The 18,931-nt window shown below is 45.5% G+C and overlaps 2 protein-coding genes across 3 annotated transcripts in view; both read left to right on the top strand.

Annotated features, from left to right (window-relative positions):
• Positions 1-947: 947 nt before the first annotated feature.
• Positions 948-18,931, top strand: part of LOC127007055 (protein tweety-like) — a 36,289-nt gene continuing 18,305 nt past the window's right edge. For both annotated transcript variants that reach the window (XM_050877580.1, XM_050877579.1), the window contains exon 1: positions 948-3,117. In XM_050877580.1, coding sequence (XP_050733537.1) covers positions 2,141-3,117 — 977 coding nt within the window. In that variant the 5' untranslated portion in view covers positions 948-2,140. The remainder of the gene's footprint in view (positions 3,118-18,931) is intronic.
• On the top strand, positions 3,124-9,398 carry LOC127007059 (uncharacterized). The gene is made up of 2 exons (XM_050877588.1): positions 3,124-6,671; positions 6,830-9,398. The coding sequence occupies exon 1, from the start codon at positions 3,757-3,759 to the stop codon at positions 4,969-4,971; it is 1,215 nt and encodes a 404-aa protein (XP_050733545.1). The 5' UTR covers positions 3,124-3,756; the 3' UTR covers positions 4,972-6,671; positions 6,830-9,398.

Below are 18,931 nucleotides of genomic sequence, written 5' to 3'. Positions count from 1 at the left end.
ATGAGCACCCGACAACAGCACAGTAGGAGGAACGTGAGTCCAGCGAAGCCGCACTGATAAGGGCCCACGACTCTACGCCAAGACTGTGTTAGCGCCCGTGTTGCGTAATGGCTGGTGCAGCGCCACCCACGCCAGGCCTCCATCAAGCTGTAGAAGATGCTGTTTGTGTCACTCCCCGGCAGACAAGTGGGACTGGCGTGTCGACCCATAACCGTCCTTTGAGTTTGCCGGGACAGCGTGTGCCATGGCGACACCTAACCTTGAGTGAACCTTGGCATGCTTGTCTGACGCTGCCAGATCACCACCCCGGGGGGCGGGGCACGACCCCCGAATGATACCCGGTACCCATTGATTGTTGGGTGGACAGAGGCAAAGGTGTAAGGAAGCTGCCCGTCCGTTTTTACTCCACCTGGGTATCGAACCTTGGCTGTCCTGGTTGTGAGCCAAACGTGTTAACCTGTGCAGTTGAGTTTGCACACACACACACACACACACACACACACACACACACACACACACACACACACACACACACACACACGGGACATAACCCCTGAGTGACATTCGGTATCCATTCACTGATTGGTGGACAGGGTCACGGATGAAAGGAGACTTCTCATCCACCTCCACTCCTCCCGTGCGTGCGTTCATGCGTGCGTGCCTGCGTGTCATATGTCATGGGCGAGGGATTAAACACGTTGCCTAAGCCTCGGGAATCTGAGAAGTATCATGTTTTGGGCATCGTTATATCGTTTTGAGCACATGTGGGTGTGAGTCTACAGGTCTCCCCTTACCTGTGGACGAGGCTCCGCGTTGGGGAACCTACACCATACAACTGTACACTCCTTCTGTCTTTCCTTCTCCCCCACCTGTACCTTCGACACTAACCCACTTCCTCTTCTTATTATACCCTTGATAAAAAAAAAAGGGGGGGGGGTCACAATAGCACTGAAGCATATTCTTAAACGGTTCGGCGGCCAAACGCACACATTTGACAAAGCTTTCCTAGTTGTGGGCCTCTCTCCGGGTAGTTTTATAACCCCGTTGGTAGTTCGACCGGCTTTTGGACCATGAACGTCAAAACCATTCATGAGAGAGCGATTAGTCTCCCTCTTGGCCTTTGGAAGTTGTTAATGTGTGAGGCGGAAGAAAGCGTCTGAGAATACCGAACTAGGTGTTGCCCAGGCCATGGAAGGGTTCGTCTCAGTTCTTGAGATGGATACAAATATTTGATTTTTATTTGAGAAGGGATATACTCCGTCAGACATACAGTTTGATGTAAATAACGCGTGAAAATATATATATACATACTTGTTTGCAGTGTGTTCCTCTTTTTGTAAATGTTGTCCTTACATCTTTGTGTGGAAGCATATCCAGCGTGACACGCAATAGGTCTAATTCTGGATTATTTCGAGTCCCTGTTTTCATCCGTGTGTGTTCCAGGGGCGTCGCGTAATGTTACGGATTGTATAGGAGAGAGATTCTTACGATAACATAATTACATCTCACTTTGTTAATGTTATTATTAGTGACAGCGAACCACCTCGAGGGCTGCAACGCAATACTTGAGTCGCAGCAGCAAGCCCTCGTTTTCTCTGCCACTCCGTACACAGAGAAAACGTTCGATTGGGGACTAAAGTAATTCTTGATACAGTTTGGCATCGGGGACCACGGAGGTCATTCTATGTCACAGGCAGTATGAGTCGTCTTGTCGGGGGGAGTGACCTTACCAGCCCCCCAGGGTGCCTGCAGGGTGCAGGCTGGCAGGTGGTCGTCCACCTGCGCACCAGCCCATCATAGGCGGCGAGGCCCAGTAAAAATATCGCTGCTTGGCACGGCGACAGCTGAAGGCCCGGGGGGGCGGCCAGGGCGGGGCGCCGGTGCCAGGGCATCAAGGTCATGCCAGTGTGTCCTGGGCTGCCTGGGCGCGGTGTCGTGCCCGCCTCTGTCCTTCGTCGGTGCCGTGCCTCTCGAGCCCTCCGGTGGGCAGCCCCTCGGTGCTGTGCCGTGACCGTCGTCTGCCCTCTGTGCCGCTTTTTACCCCTCTCTGACCCGTGCCGTGCGCGACGTGTGGTCTGACGTGAAACCCGGGCCCCGCGGCGGGCGGGATGGCGGGGCGGGGCAGGCGGGGCAGCAGGTAATGCATCGCAGCCCCAGCGTGGTGCGGGCTGCCGGCCCGCCACTGAACCATGCCCAGCTGTTTGACCAGCTGAACGTGATCCTCGACCCCATCCTGCCCCGCTCCTGCCCCGGGGCAACCACCAGTTCGCCGAACACGCTCCCCCAGGGCCCTGCGCAGCCCCACTCGTGGTCCAGCGGGGACACCCTCATGCCGCCCACGCTGGACCACAACACTCGCCGCCAGCTGGACGAGTTTGACGAAGTGATCAGCCGGATGGAAAACATGACCGCCCCCTCCCCCCCGGAGCAGCTTGGCCCTCCCCCTTATCCCGGCCCCCGCCACAACCTGACCTACCAAAATCACTACCACCACCAGCACCAACCACAACCACCACCACAACACTTCCACCCACCACAGTACCATGACATGCAGCAGCTGGATGGACACAGCCATCAACACAACCACTCCCAACAACAACAGCAGCTGCAACAACAACAACAACAACAACAACAACAACAACAACATTACCAACAACAGCATCAACAACAACAACAACAACAACAACAACAACAACATCAGCAACAACAACCGCCCCCTGTATCAATACACCACAACAACCAACACCAGCACCCTTACCACGACCCTCACCACCTCCATCACCACCACAACCACCAGCCTCCTGCACCAATGCCTCAGCAGCAGCAGCAGCAGCAGGTGAACCCAGAGCCAATGAGCATCGGCTGCGAGCCTTACGTCTCACATTTCCCCTCCCCGCGCCCCTCCCCTCACCACTCACCCCACACCTCCCCGCCCACGGCCACCAACACCCCGCCAAGCTTGTCACGCCCGCACACTCCCCCGTCTCGGCGCTCCTCAGGGGAACCCGCGCCCACGCCCACGCCCCAGGTGAAGATCGAAGTGACGGGCCCCCACGAAGAGGACGGCGGGGGCGTGTCGGGGTCCGGGGGGAGGGTGCTGGGCCTTCCTCCCCTGGCGTGAGTACTGCATCACTGCCCCTCCCATCACCACGCCATGTCCCCACCATAACCACCACCACTGCGTCACACCATCACCTCCACCTTCACCACCACACACAATTTTGCTTCCACCATGCCTCTTCCTCACAGACCACCACAAGCCCTCACCACCATCACGTCGCCACAAGCCCCTCCGATTCTCCCCGCCCTTCACCCCCCCCCCCCCCCACACACACACACACTCACACAGACACGCATATCAACACCACACACAGCACGCAGTCGCAGTAAGCAGGAGTAGCATTATTTTTATTGTATGTGTGCCCTGTTCCCACCCCCCGCCTGCCCCATCCGTCACCACTGCACGCTTCACGCCCTAATGATGCTCCTGGCTCCCCTCCAGAGTTTCCCAGTCCATCCCTGCGTAAGGAAATTCCGAACGGTGGTATTTCAAACAGTGCACTGACATAAACATTTCTACATACTTTCTTCCATTGCTTCTCCTTCCACCTTTGACCCTCTTTCCTTCTCCACATGTTTGTTTGCTTCTCTTTGGTCTTTTCTTCCCCCTTTCTTATTTATCCTATCCTTTATGTCATCTTTCGTACCTACCTTTGATTTTTGTTTTATCCATCTTTTTCTTTTATACATCTTTTCATGTTTTCTTTCCTATACATTCTTTCTCTTTTGTCTTGTCTTCCATCTTTATTCCTTCTTCCATCTCTTCTTGTTTTCTTTCCTGCATTCCTTCTCTTTTGTCTTTCATCTTTCTTCCTTCTCCCATCTTTTCATGGTTTATTTCCCACTCCTTTGTCTTTTCTTCCATCTTTCTCTTTCTTCCTTCTTCCTCATCTCTTCTTCTTTTGCCTCTTTCCCTCCCATTCTTCCTCCTTTCATCTCTTCGCGGTTTCTTTCCTACATATTACGTCATTTATCTTCTCTTCCATCATTCTCTTTTTTCCTTCTTCCTCATCTCTTCTTCTTTTGCCTTTTCCTCCTATTCTTCCTCCTCTCATCTCTCCATGGTTTCTTTCCTACATATTACCTCATTTATCTTCTCTTCCATCATTCTCTTTCTTCCTTCTTCCTCATCTCTTCTTCTTTTGCCTTTTCCTCCAATTCTTCCTCCTTTCATCTCTTCGTGGTTTCTTTCCTACATATTACCTCATTTATCTTTCTTCCATCATTCTCTTTCTTCCTTCTTCCTCATGTCTTCTTCTTTTGCCTTTCCCTTCCATTCTTCCTCTCATCTCTTCGTGGTTTCTTTCCTACATATTACCTCATTTATCTTTCTTCCATCATTCTCTTTCTTCCTTCTTCCTCATGTCTTCTTCTTTTGCCTTTCCCTTCCATTCTTCCTCTCATCTCTTCATGGCCTCTTTCGCACATACTTTCTTCCTTTGTCTTTCCTCCCACATTCCTCCCTCCCTCCCTCACCTCTACTTGTTTTCTTCTTCCTCTCTCTCTCTTTTGCTTCCTCTGTACTCGATTATGCTCATCTCCCTCCCCTCGTCAATCTTCTTCCGTCTCGTCTTGTCTCCTGTCCTATCCTTTCATCGCCTCGCCGCCTCTCTGCTCTGTTCTCTCCTCTTCTCGTCTTTCCTCTCCTCTCTTCCCTTCGCTCAGTATTTCGCCTTTCCTTTTTTTTCATTCTCATTTTTTGCACTTCGATGTTTTGGTCTTTCGTCTTTTAGCACTTCGATGTTTTGGTCTTTTCTTCATCTTTTTGCACTTCGATGTTTTGGTCTTGTTTTTCTCTTTTTGTTAACTGTCTTTCATGTGCAGTTTGTTCTCTCTCACACACAACAACAACCCCCCCCCCCCCCCCCACATACACACACATTCTTGGGTATTGCGAGGGTGGACAGGTAAGACAAACAGGTGGGCACGCGAAAAAGTTTTGTGTGATATTGTCAAACTTTACGTAAGGAAGAGGGAGATAAGAGGGTTAGCGAATTGTAAAGAGAGAGAGAGAGAGAGAGAGAGAGAGAGAGAGAGAGAGAGAGAGAGAGAGAGAACTTTGATTTAAACTCATTTTCACAAGCATTATCTATACAGTTGTGAAAAAAAAGACTCATGGCCTGCATTAGCCCGTTCCTGGTACAATAACTATGTGTGTGTGTGTGTGTGTGTGTGTGTGTGTGTGTGTGTGTGTGTGTGTGTGGGACGAGACAGTACCGTGACCTCAAGCCTCAAGGTGTTCGGATCGCATCTCGTCCACTCTTTATTATTCTTCACGTGCTTTCTCCGGACTTGAAATTCTAGCTCGGGGTGTTTTCTCCCAAGGACGAATGTTGAATGAAGCGTCGAAAAGTAGGGCATGGAATATGGGCTGGGGAGTGTCGATGCATGAAAGAAGGGTCCGAGTGGCAGGTGTGACTATCCCTTTTTTCCTGTTGAAGTATTTCCTTTATCCGCGCCAATATATTTAATTAACGCGTTGGTCCAAAGTAGTAAAGAGAATCGAGCTAAGAAAGGGATGGAAAGGTAACCCGCCATTCTACTTTGCGTGTTATTCCTTAATTGGATAACACGAGGACAGACTAGATCGTTTTTTTTTAATTTTTTTTTTTATTTGTTTTATTTATTGTGATTGGCTGCAGTGTGTGTGTGTGTGTGTGTGTGTGTGTGTGTGTGTGTGTGTGTGTGTGTGTGTGTGTGTGTGTGTGTGTGTGTGTGTCTCCTGCTTCACCTTCTACACTAGTTCGGTAATACTGATGGTGGTATTTTTTTTTTTTTTTTACAACAAAGGAGACAGCTCAAGGGCACAAAAAAGGGAAACAATAATAAGAAAAAAAAGCCCGCTACTCGCTGCTCCTAAAACCTACTACTGCTCCTCCTACACAAGACCATAACGCTGCGACACCTTATTCCTTTTGCTAGAGATTTGGTGAACAAGGAACAGAATAATTGACTACTGTAGAAGTAACTTAGGAACCACTTTAAATTTTAAGAGGAAAATAGAAGAATAGGCGAACATGATATAGTTGGTAAGTTATATAGAAGGCAAGAGACACAAAAACATTGGCTGGTCTATAGAAGTAACGTTGCAGGAAACACACCAACAACACCTAAAGAGGAAAACAGAAGAATTGATAATACTCACTTGTGGAATAAAAAAATACAGGTGTTTGAATGTATGGGATACTTCATACATCACTTTTCAGGTAGACTTTTGGTGGGTAAACAACAGAATCATTAACTACTTGAGAAACAACTTTTGAAACAGAATCACATAAGAGGAAAACAGAAGAATTAATAATACCGGTGCAAAAAAAAAAATGTTTGAATATATGGGATACTTCATACTTCACTTCTGGTAGACTTTTGGTGGGTAAACAACAGAATCATTAACTACTTGAGAAACAGAAGCACCTTAGAGGAAAACAGAAGAATTAATAATACCGGTGCAAAAAAAAAAAATGTTTGAATATATGGGATATTTCATACATCGCTTCTGGTAGACTTTTGGTGGGTAAACAACAGAATCATTAACTACTTGAGAAACAGAAGCACCTTAGAGGAAAACAGAAGAATTAATAATACTCACTGGTGCAAAAAATAAAATACAGGTGCTTGAATATATGGAACACATCGTACATCACTTTTCTGGTAGACTTTTGGTGGGTAAACAGAAAAATAATTAACTACTATAGAAACGACCTAAGAAACAGCAACACATAAGAGGAAAATAGAACAATTAATAACGCGTGCAAAAAGTAAAATACAGGTGTTTGAATATATGGAACACATCGTACATCACTTTTCTGGTAGACTTTTGGTATGTAAACAGCAAAATCATTAACTACCATAGAAACAACTTCAAAAATACAAACTCAAGAGGTAAACAGCAGCATAAGGAGAGTATCAAGACACCTCTCCACACGAAATTGATCTCTCCTTTGGGCCACTCATGTATACTTGCTTTTATGGGAGCAGTGATTCGCGGGCCCTCATTTTCCTCTCATATACCTTTGCCCTTTAGCTGCTTCCTTTGCTGTAAAAAAATAATATTACACTCCATGGTGAAGAAACTTGTATAGACGCCTGAATGTATTATGTGTTAAGAGTAGCCTATGAAAGTTGGTGACATGAAAGAAAACGGTCCTTGAGGGAGAGCTTCAAGGCCTGTCCACAACACTCTTATGAGCCCTTTTTCTTACTCTCAAGCGGATACATTTCAGGGAGGACTAGACAGGAGATAAAGATGAGAGAGAGAGAGAGAGAGAGAGAGAGAGAGAGAGAGAGAGAGAGAGAGAGAGAGAGAGAGCAACACACATAAAAGGGTAACTCGTGGAAATCTATATCTCTTGCTAACCAGTGAGGACTTCTGTACAGCGTTTAGAGAGAGAGAGAGAGAGAGAGAGAGAGAGAGAGAGAGAGAGAGAGAGAGAGAGAGAGAGAGAGAGTGTGTACATAAAAGGGTAACTCGTGGAAATCTGTCTCTTGTTAACCAGTGAGGACTTCTGTACAGCGTTGAGAGAGAGAGAGATGGGTAACTCTTGAAAATCTATATCTTGCTAACCCGTAAGGACATCTGTTTAACGCTTATATAATTTGAGAGTTGGCAGGTGTGAAGATATTTTTTCCCCAGTTGAAGTATTTCCCTTATCCGCGGCCAATATGTCTCGTTAACGCATTGGTCCAAGGAAGTAAATTAAGTTAAAAAAAGAGATGGAAAGTTAAGCCGCCATTCTACTTCACCTTTCATTCCTTAATTGGATAACGAGAGAACAGGCTGAAGCGTTTTATTTATTTATCTTTATTTGTTTTATTTTATTTATTTATTTATTCTAGTCTTCGTAGCTGTTGTGTGTGTGTGTGTGTGTGTGTGTGTGTGTGTGTGTGTGTGTGTGTGTGTGTGTGTGTGTGTGTGACGTCATTCCGTCACACGAGACATAACCAGATCGTTGAATAATTTAAAGAACCTGTTTGGATCTGTAGTCACCTCACGCAACATTTAACAGTAACAATAATGACAAAAACAAACACTAAACAACAACAGTAACAACAATGACAATAATAACAACAACAACAACAACAACAACAACAACAACAACAAAACCAAATGCATAAATAACTAGATAAGCTGGATGGACTTACCAACCTCGCAAAAACAAAACTAAACAAATGAAAAAAAAAAAACCGTCAGCATTTTTGTTTTTATTAGTCTTTTTGTCTTCCTTTTTTTTTTGTCTTTGAGCTGCCTCCTTTACTGTACAAACAACAACAACAACAACAACAACCACGCTAACAACAATTAAATCAAATCAATCACAGTCTACGAATATAAAAATCAACAATATCAACAACGAAATCAGATTTATTACCGAAAGAATAAGAAAAATAAAAAATCCCATCAACAACAACAATGAAAACTAAATTCCAGTCTAACAATCTCTCACAGTCAAGGAACAACAAAAACAACCTTCTCGGAACAAGCGGAAAGACCAGGAAAAGCCTCGTATAAATCCACTCACGTCGCCAAGAGGATCTCCTGATACGGGCGAGGCGCGCTAATGAGACTGCCAATGCCTCGCGTGCGTCAGCCTATGCAATGACGGCCCAGCGCCCTCTGTCTGTATGGCGTGCTGTTCGTCGCTGCACACGTGGGAGGCACCAAAACATAGAGCACATCACCATAGGACTTGGACATGGCTTTGAGATCAGTGACGACGTGAGGAAATGAACTACTTAACGAGGAATCACTATATTTGATCAGGTTGTTCGATATACTAAGACCAGGAAGGAAGGGTAGTTGGAATATCACCATCATATGACTAAGATATGGCTTTGAGATCAGTGACGACGTGAGGAAATGAACTACTTAACGAGGAATCACTATATATGATCAGGTTGTTCGATATACTAAGACCAGGAAGGAAGGGTAGTTGGAATATCATCATCATATGACTAGGATATGACTTTGAGGTTACTGAGGACACCAAGAAATGAAAGCACGAATTAATAAGAGAGGATTGACTTATATATACACTCTGTTCAGGTTGTTTTGTATACTTAGGTTAGGAAAGAAGGATAATTTGAAGATCACCACAATAAGACTAAAGGGATTATAAGGAGGGAAAGAAGGACTATGATAGAAGAGGAGGAAAATGGAAGGGACGAGGTGGGAGAGGAAGGGTAGAAAGGGGAAAAGAAAGGGAAGAGGAGGGGGAAAGGGACATATCTCACTCTTTTAGGACACTCCTTTGACCTCTATTCAGGAGCAGTAAGTAGCGGGCTTTTTTATATTTTTCTTTATGCCCTTGAGTTGTCTCCTTAGCTGTAAAAAAAAGGGGGGGGGGGGGAGGGGGGCTTTAAGAGTAATGAGAACAGGAAACGAAGACACAAGCTACTAAACGAAGATTCTCTAACGTGCATACGCTGTTCAGGTTGTTCTGTATTCTAAGGTTAGGAAAGAAGGATCATTAAAATATCACCACAATAAGACTAAGATATGGCTTTAAGAGTAATGACAACAGGAAAGGAAGACACAAGCTACTAAACGAAGATTCACTAACATACATACGCTGTTCAGGTTGTTCTGTATTCTAAGGTTAGGAAAGAAGGATCATTAAAATATCATCACAATAAGACTAAGATATGGCTTTAAGAGTAATGACAACAGGAAACGAAGGCACAAGCTACTAAACGAAGATTCACTAACTTGCATACGCTGTTCAGGTATTAAAACGAAGAAAGAAAGGTCGTTGGAAATAGAGCTCTTCAAGCCTTTCGTAATGAGACACTGTTCTACTTTGACTCTCATCCTCACGACCATGCATTTCGGAACAACAGAAAGAAGTGATGAAAGGAAGATTAGGCTAATTTGAAACATCTGGGAAGACGTAAAGGTGTTAGCTAGCAGACATTTATTACTCATAGCAAACCCGAATTTAGTTTTTAGTTTCCCTTTTCTGAGCTAAAGAAAGAAGGGAAGAAAACAAGAGTAATTTAAAACACCTGGGAAAACGCAAAGGTGCTAGCTATCAAACACATATCACCCATAGCGAACTCTAATTCAGTTTTTAGTTTCCCTTTTCTGAGCTAAAGACATAATTAAAGAAAATGAGAGTAATTTAAAACACCTGGGAAGACGTGAAGGTGTCAAATAATGAGCAGATATAACCCATAGCGACCCCGTTTTTATTTTTTCCGTATACTGAACTAAGTAATAATAAAAAAAAATGAAAGCAAGTGTAATTTAAAACACCTGCGAAGAAGACTCAAAGGTGTAAAATAGCAGGCGCATAAGTTGGCACGGACGCACAACATACCGCGTTTTCCTTGTTTGTATACTGCCAAGACCAGGAGACAATAAACTATAAAGACACGACGATGATGCTGATTGTGGTGGTGTTCCAGATGTGTGTGTGTGTGTGTGTGTGTGTGTGTGTGTGTGTGTGTGTGTGTGTGTGTGTGTGTTCTATTAGTCATCACCGCCACCTTGAACATGTCACCTTCGCCACTTCATAAACTTAAGTAATAATTCTTTTTAACACGGAAACACCTGCTTTGCCTGCTTGTCCTTTCCCCTCCCCTCCCCTCCATCCCCTTCCTCTTCCCTTGTCCCTTCCCCTTCTCCTCCCTCTCCCCCTTCCTCTTTTCCCCTTCCCCTTTTCCGTTTTCTCTTCTATCCTTCCCTTCTTAATTCATCCCATTCACTTGTTTTTCCCCTTCTTTCATTCTCCATTCCCTTCCTCTTCCCCTGCCCCTCCCCCTTCCCCTCCTCCTTCCTCTTCCCGTTTCCCGTTTTCTCTTCTATCCTTCCCTTCCTAACTCATCCCATCCACTTATTTTTCCCCTTCTATCATTCTCCATTCCCATTTTCCTTCCCTTTTATCATACTCTTGCCCTTCTTAACTTTTCTCTCCCTTTCTCATACTCCTTCCTCTCCTACCTCATCCCTCACACTTTTCTCCCCATTCTCTCCTCATATCCTCCCTTCCCTTCTCACCTCACCCCTTTCATTTCTTTCCCTTTGTCCTCTACTCTCTTCTCAGTCAATCCTATTTCACCCCCTTCCATTATCCTCCCTTTCTCCCATACTTCCCTTTCTACTTCACCTCTCCTACCTTTCTCCTTCTTCCACCCTCTTCCTCTCATGTGTCTGATGTCGGTGAGTGAAAGGCAAGGCAGCAAACCACTTCCATGTCCCCGATATTGTCACTCGCCTTGCAGTCCACGAGTAGTATAGACAACATAGGTTCAAGAGGTTTACACAGGCATGCACGCACCTCCATAGCCTGTCCCTGTGTAGTAATAAGGAGCCCTGGACTGGATGCAACCACTCCGATCCGGCCTGGTCTCAGTAGGATGGGGAAGGGGATTGGTAGGTGGGTTGTGTGTGTGTGTGTGTGTGTGTGTGTGTGTGTGTGTGTGTGTGTGTGTGTGTTTGAGACCGGAATAACCTGTTTGAAGATCCGTTTTGCTTTCGACATTAGAATCTTTGCATGATGGGCCTCTGACGCGTATAGGAGATGGAACCCTTTCTGCTTGGTGCTGGACGGAATCGGTTTTATTTGAGATTTAGTGATGCAGGAATTTTTACTTTTTACAGCAAGGGGCAACTCAAGGACATAAAGAAAAAAACTAACAAAAAAGCCTGCTGGGAGACTGAACCCCTTTTGCTTGGTGCTGGATGGGATCGGATCTTACTGACTTTTTTTTATTTTCCAGCTTAGGAGACAGTTCAAGGGCGGAGAAAAATATATAAAAAAAAGCCCGCTACTTACTGCAGGATATGAGTTTTTCTTTACAGCAAGGGAGACAGTTACCTGCTAATACCTGTTACCTGCTAATACCTGTTACCTGCTACTTTCCTTTTCATCCCCGGTGGAGTGCTTGCCTGCTACTCCCTGCTTGCTACATCTGATCCTGGGTGGAGCGAGTGTTGTCAGTCTGCGCGTGCCGCCGCCGAGCCTACCATTCCTCACGCATCCCTTGGCTCATGTTCGGCTTGGGCAACATTTCGCAAGTTTAACCAACACTTGCGAGACACAGACACTTTTGCTTCTCACATCATCTATTTCTAAAGGTCAAAGAGGGGGTCAATCGGGTTCTAATGCGTGTTTCTTCAGGTTCATGGTACAGAGGAAGGGTCAAACTACTACCAGGGTGATGAGATTACTCCTGGAAATGCCCACAACTCCTACGAAAGCCTTGTCAAATAGCTGTTCTTGGGAGACGAAAATGTCTTATGATACGACCCTGTTTCTCTTAGCACCTCAGTCTGTCTCCGGCGATGCCTTCAGAATCCCAACTGCTTGTTACATTAACGGGCATGAAAGTGCAATCGTTCAGTACAGCGCGAGTGTCTTGAACAAAAGCAGATCAAGGCCAGGGGTCACATTCTCAAACCTTTCGGCGCCTGAACACACAATTTGACAAGGCTTTTATAGGAGTTTTAGGCATTTCCAAGGGGAGTTTAAGGACCCTGGTAGTAGTTTGCCCCTTCTTCTATACCATGAACCTAAAACAATACTCATGAGAATCCAGTTGATCTCCTTTTTTAACCTTTGAAAATAGCTGATGTGCAAGGTGGAAGCGTTTGTGAATACCAACCCAGAACTTGTATTGTCAAACGCATAGGTGCCTCTGTATTTACGCCTGTTTGGAAAGTCTCGTAGAAGTTGCTGGGATTTCCTTAGACTTTTGTGATGTTAGTGATAGTTTTTAACCTGTATTCTAAAACATTTGAAAGGACTCTCGTAGAAATTGTAGGGATTTCCATAGACTTTTGTGATGTTATAGTTTTTAACCTGTATTCTAAAACTTTTTGCCGCCTCTGATCGCCTGTTTGAAAGGACTCTCGTAGAAGTTGTTGGGATTGTCATGAACTGTTTTGTGATGCTGGTGATATTTTTGAATAGCTTCTGGATATTGAACGGGAAAAAAAAAACATTAAAACCCTATTAAATATTTCTCTATTAATCTTCTCTTCCCTATTCTTCTTCTTGTACATCTGTTTGAAAAGCCTCTCGTAGAAGTTGTTGGGATTGTCATGAACTGTTTTGTGATGCTGGCCTCTGGAACCTAACGGGAAAACACCCATTAAAACCCTCTTAATCTTTTCCTATTAATCTTCTCTTCCCTATTCTTCTTCTTCTTGTACATCTCTTTGAAGAGCCTCTCGTAGAAGTTGTTGGGATTGTCAGGGACTGTTTTGTGATGCTGATGATAGTTCTGAACGGCTTCTGCATCTCGAGCGGAAAGAACATCCATAAAAAAACTATCAATCTCCTCTGAGGCCTTGAGTACTGGTCGTAGTGGGTGCCTGGTACGTTCGAGAATATGGACTTAGAACCTTCAAGAGCAATGTAGGTGGCTGAGTGGTAGTGTGCTCCTCTTTATTTTATTTCTCAGTGGCTTGAAAATAAAGTATGCTTAGATATCTGGAACTATATTTTGGCATGATTTTGAAATACTCCGGACATGCTCTCTTTAGGATCAGCTGAGACCGGCCATGTGCGACCCTTTCACATCAACATTTCACACCCAAGACCCCGTATACCCCGAGTCGCTGGGTTGTCGTGGACCAGAGTCGGTAGAGTGTGAACGGGGCTTAAGACTCAATTTTTAGGACCAGAATAGGAAGAAGCAGGTTAGACTTAAGTGTTAGGACCAGCCACAACATCTACCAGGTATTATTCTCTATGTTTGTCTGCATGAGGTGACCCACGGACGGATAACATGCTGTCGCTCCGCCAACTGACGAGCCGTGGGTCTGGGATCTGTCCGTCATGACCTATTTTTAACCTACACTGAAATTAGGTCTTAGGAATCTATGGTATTACGCGTCGGCCACTTCACAGTATTACATTAGTGTCGTGAATGGAAAAAATGGCCTAATCTTCCTTCCATTACGATTTACCGTCTATTGTATTTATGGAGCTATGTTTTTTCCTTATGTTTTTTTTTTTCTTATTCTTTTTCTTGGGTGACAGCTCTTAGTAATACCTCTTGTTCGTTCTTTCCTACTCCTTTCCTACCAAACTCCTCCCATTTTCCTCTCCTTTTACCATACTCCTTCCCTTCTTTACTTCTCTTTCCCTTTATCATACTCCTTCTTCCTCCCCAACCTCATCCCTCACACCTTACTCCCCTTCTATCCTCTCTTCCCTCTGTACCTCATCCCTCTTATGTGTGTGTGGGGTCAGCCTATAGCCAAGAGGTTCAGTCATGGCATACGATCAGGAGCTTGGTCAGGAGGCATCACTTCTCCCGTCGTTTCTCTTGTCGGCCGCTTGCTTGGTTCTCCGTCACGGCGTCTGCAGGAGGGAGGTCTTCTGATGTGGTGCTTTCTTCTGCGTTTACTTAGCATGAATTCTCACGTGCAGATCGAAAGGAAAAACAAATATTAATCTGCGTTTTACTGGGGTACTAAATTTGAGCTAGTGTTTTCAAATAGTTTCCGGGGATGGTGAGGAGATTGGTTTGTGCGGTGTTGTGGTGGTGATGGTTGTGTTGTTGTTGTTGTTGGTGGTGGTGATGGTACTGGTGATGGGGACGGTGGTGATAGTAGTGGTGATGAAGGTAATGATGGAAATGTAGTTGTGGTGATGATGGTAGTGGTGGTGGTGGTATTGTCTTATGGTGATGGTGGTGTTCTGTATAGGTGGTGTGTTCTTGGTGAGAGATGGTGATGGTGTTGGTGGTGGTGGTGGTGTTGTACTGTGGTGATGGTGGTGTTCTGTATAGGTGGTGTGTTCTTGGTTAGAGGTGGTGATGGTGTTGGTGGTGGTGGTGGTGTTGTACTGTGGTAATGGTGGTGTTCTGTATAGGTGGTGTGTTCTTGGTTAGAGGTGGTGATGGTGGTGGTGGGGGTGGTGTTGTGATGGTCATAGTTGAGGCTGTGGTAATGATATAAGTTGTCGCGATAGTGGAGATGATGGTGGTGGTGTGTATAGTTAATGGCGTGGTGTATAGAGACGTTGTGTACTTGGTGCTATGTAAGAGGTGGTGGGATGCAGTATCGTTGTTGCTGTTGTTGGTAGTGATGGTGTTGGTAGTGGAGGTGGGGCTTTGTTGCGGGGGCGGTTGGCGTGAACTAAGATACTGGCCAGCAAACAGGGGCGGCAACACAGCTTATTTGTTGGCTCGGGCTACACGCAAGAGCTGTACATCCTTAGCATTGGCAGAGGCGGGGCCGTTCATGATGAGGCTAATTGTGCAGACTACCAAGCATTCATTTTTTCCCTGCTTTACTATGCGTGTAGAATCTTCCCACAATTTCTGGGCCTCAACATCTGGCTAGCTCCGAGACACCTTATTCACCGCCCCGCCGCTGCCCTTGATGTCTTGTTCAGTAGGATTTTTTCACCATGCTGTCACCTGAACAAAGAAATGGCAGTGTAGGTAAGGGAATATAGCTGGAGTTGAACCTTGCATCCTTGTCATGTTAGAAGTGGCTGAGATATTGGCTGTTTCCTTCCCATTATGGAGGACAGAAGTAACGCAGGAGACAATATTGGCATCCTAGCTCTTAATTTAACCTTGGAGTCGAACCTTGGAACCCTGTCATGTTATTAGTGGCTGAGATATTGGATGTTTTCATTCCAACACGGAGGACAGAACTAACGGAGACAGTATTGGCATCCTAGCTCTTAATTTAACCTTGGAGTCGAACCTTGGAACCCTGTCATGTCAGAAGTGGCTGATATATTGGATGTTTTCATTCCAACACGGAGGACAGAACTAACGGAGACAGTATTGGGATCCTAGCTCTTAATTTAACCTTGGAGTCGAATTCTGGAACCCTATCATGTAGAAGTGGCTGAGATATTGGATGTTTTCTTTCCAACACGGAGGACAGAACTAACGCAGGAGACAGTATTGGGATCCTAGCTCTTAATTTAACCTTGAAGTCGAACCTTGGAACCCTGTCATGTTAGAAGTGGCTGAGATTTTGGATGTTTTCTTTCCAACACGGAAGACAGAACTAACGGAGACAGTATTGGGATCCTAGCTCTTAATTTAACCTTGGAGTCGAATTCTGGAACCCTATCATGTAGAAGTGGCTGAGATATTGGTTGTTTCCTTTCCAACACGGAGGACAGAACTAACGGAGACAGTATTGGGATCCTAGCTCTTAATTTAACCTTGGAGTCGAATTCTGGAACCCTATCATGTAGAAGTGGCTGAGATATTGGTTGTTTCCTTTCCAACACGGAGGACAACTAACGGAGGAGACAGTATTGGCATCCTAGCTCTTAATTTAACCTTGGAGTCGAACCCTGGAACCCTATCATGTTAGAAGTGCCTGAAATACTGCGTTTCCTTCCCATCACAGAGGAGTTGAACCCAGAATTCTTGCCGTTGTGGTAATATTGGGGGCATACCCTATAGCAGCGCATGGCCTTGGTGCTCATCTCCGTCACATTGGCCCCTGAGTATGTAGTGTGAAGAACCCATTACCCGGAACTCAGGACCGGTGTGACATCCTGGTTACCACAGTTTACCCTCCCCGGGTTTCCCCAGATACCCATTTATCGACCAGCCCGAAAATGGAGGATGAACACCTGGGTAAACTGCACGCCGGAAGTCAAACCCAGGCCCGTGGATTCGTAGCTAGGAACATTAACCATCGTACCAGGGAGGCGTGCCGAATTGGGGAAGGCTTAGGGCCAGTTTCACAGTTTCCCATGACGGGTTAGTAAGCTCCCAAACCAATACCAGAGCCTTCGAAATTTCCTTATATTTAAGTTCACAAATTTGACGAAACTATACAGGAAAAATCTTGTGTATTTAGTGTGGCATCGAAGACCTCACCATTTTGAATTGTATGGGATTCTATAGTTTGGTTCGGGCTGTTACGAAGACACTGTGTTGGACTGTGAATTCGGCTCTTAAATACCCCGGCGATTTTCCCATCACAGAAAGTTTCATCATGTAGGTACGTCCACGCCGAGGTTCTGTAACAGCATACCTGGCTCACCTTCGGATCAGGCAGCCCTCGCACGCACAGGCTCCGTCGGTTTATCTGTATTCAGTTTGTCCTTTTGCTTGAATGACTAAAGAAATTGTTCCGTAACGAGTCCCTTACTGCCCTGCCGGTGCTGTACGTTTGCCTTGCCTCTTGTAGTCTCCTGTGCCATCCTTGTATATCCTCACAACCGAGAGAGCCCAGGTTCGATTCCCGGGCGGAGTGGAAAAATTTGGGCGGCTTTCCCGATACCCTACGCCCCTGTACACCCAGCAGTAAATGGGTACCAGGTATTTATCGGGGGTTGTGTCCCGTCTCCTGGGGATCTGTTTCCTTCTCCTATAATTCCTTCCCCTTCTGTCTCTCTCCGGCCTATGACCACAGATGTTGCGCCGACTAAACGAAACTTTCCAACTTACTTTCCTCTGTATTTGGGTCAGATCCATATATTGAACTTGAGGCTCGTATTCTCAGACACTCTCGGCTCTCACATCAAATATTTCCAAAGGTCACAGAGGAGATTAGTCGGGTTCTCAGGAGCAACGTTGCCAGATTGTCGTACTAGTCGGGTTCTCAGGAGCAACGTTGCCAGATTGTCGTACTCTGCCTCGTTGCCGATTTCCGACCCAAAAACTGCTTCCTTCACCCAAATAACTGCCTTCATATATGGTTATCGTTTAAATGGATAATTATTGGTGTTTCTTTGCTACAGTTATGGGCCAGAAATCGGTATATACGCGGCTCTGAGTACGATAATCTGGCACAGGAGTTGTTTTTCATGTTCACGGTTTAGAAAAAAATGTCACACTATCACTAGGCTCATAAAACTATCCAAGGTAATCCCCATAACCTCTACTAAGGCCTTAAAAGTGTTAGGGAGGTTCACGTGGGAAACACAAAGAGACACAGAAGACTTGATATTTAGACTTCCACGCAGAGGTGTTTACTGTTTATTTTATGAGGTTGCCTTCAGGGGAGAGAGAGAGAGAGAGAGAGAGAGAGAGTACAGGTCTCGCACTAATATAGAGCAAAATAATAATACTCCAAACACCTGTAGCGCGAAGCAAGAATATCACACACACACACACACACACACACACACACACACACACACACACACACACACACACACACACACACACACACACACACACACACACACACACAGAATAGCACTTCCTCCTCCATCATCAGATTAATAAATAACGACAACAATAAAAAAAAAATAGCTTGATGTCTCCTCTATTTTCATCGCTGTAATACCATCAACTTTTTTTTTATGTCTGTTACTACTACTACTACTACTACTACTACTACTACTACTACTACTACTACTACTACTACTACTACTACTGCTTCTAACTCATTTCTCGCTCTTCCTTCCTCACTGCAGCTCCTCACCCATGCACTATCAAAGGAAGCATTCTTGCGACCGTTGCCCCCCTCCCCCCCCCAGCTGCTCCACGTGTAAATTTGGCCCTTGAGGCACCCCCGCACCCCCGCAACTTGCCACCTTCTCCTTCACTGTCACTGCATGCTTAGAGGCGGGTCGGGGCTGTGTGGGGTGGCGGGTACGGGGGAAGGGTGTGAGAGAGAGGAGGTGTCTGACGAAGGGTTGGGGGATGGGTGAGGGATAGGCTGACTGATGGAGCTGTGGCAGAGGGCTGAGGGTCTTATTTTAAAACATTTCGTCGCCCAAGTTCACATATTTGACAAGGCTTTCGTAGGAGCTGTAGGCCTTTCCAGGGGTAGTTTTATGACCCTGGTGGTAGTTTGACCCTTCTTCTGTACCATGAACTTTAAAAAACACTCATGAAAAACAGATTGATCCCCTCTTTGACCTTCAGAAATAGTTGATGTGAGAAGCGATGGTGTTTTAAAATGCGGCCCTGAGTGGGTGTGTTGTAC

The sequence above is a fragment of the Eriocheir sinensis genome, chromosome 34 (genome assembly GCF_024679095.1).
Source record: "Eriocheir sinensis breed Jianghai 21 chromosome 34, ASM2467909v1, whole genome shotgun sequence".
Classification (NCBI taxonomy): Eukaryota; Metazoa; Arthropoda; class Malacostraca; order Decapoda; family Varunidae; genus Eriocheir; species Eriocheir sinensis.
Note: the sequence above shows the minus strand (reverse complement) of the source record. Positions and strands in the feature narration are given on the sequence as shown.

Excerpts from the sequence above, each read along its gene's own strand:
- LOC127007059 (XM_050877588.1), top strand. The coding sequence starts at position 3,757 with ATGTTTTCTTTCCTATACATTCTTTCTCTTTTGTCTTGTCTTCCATCT.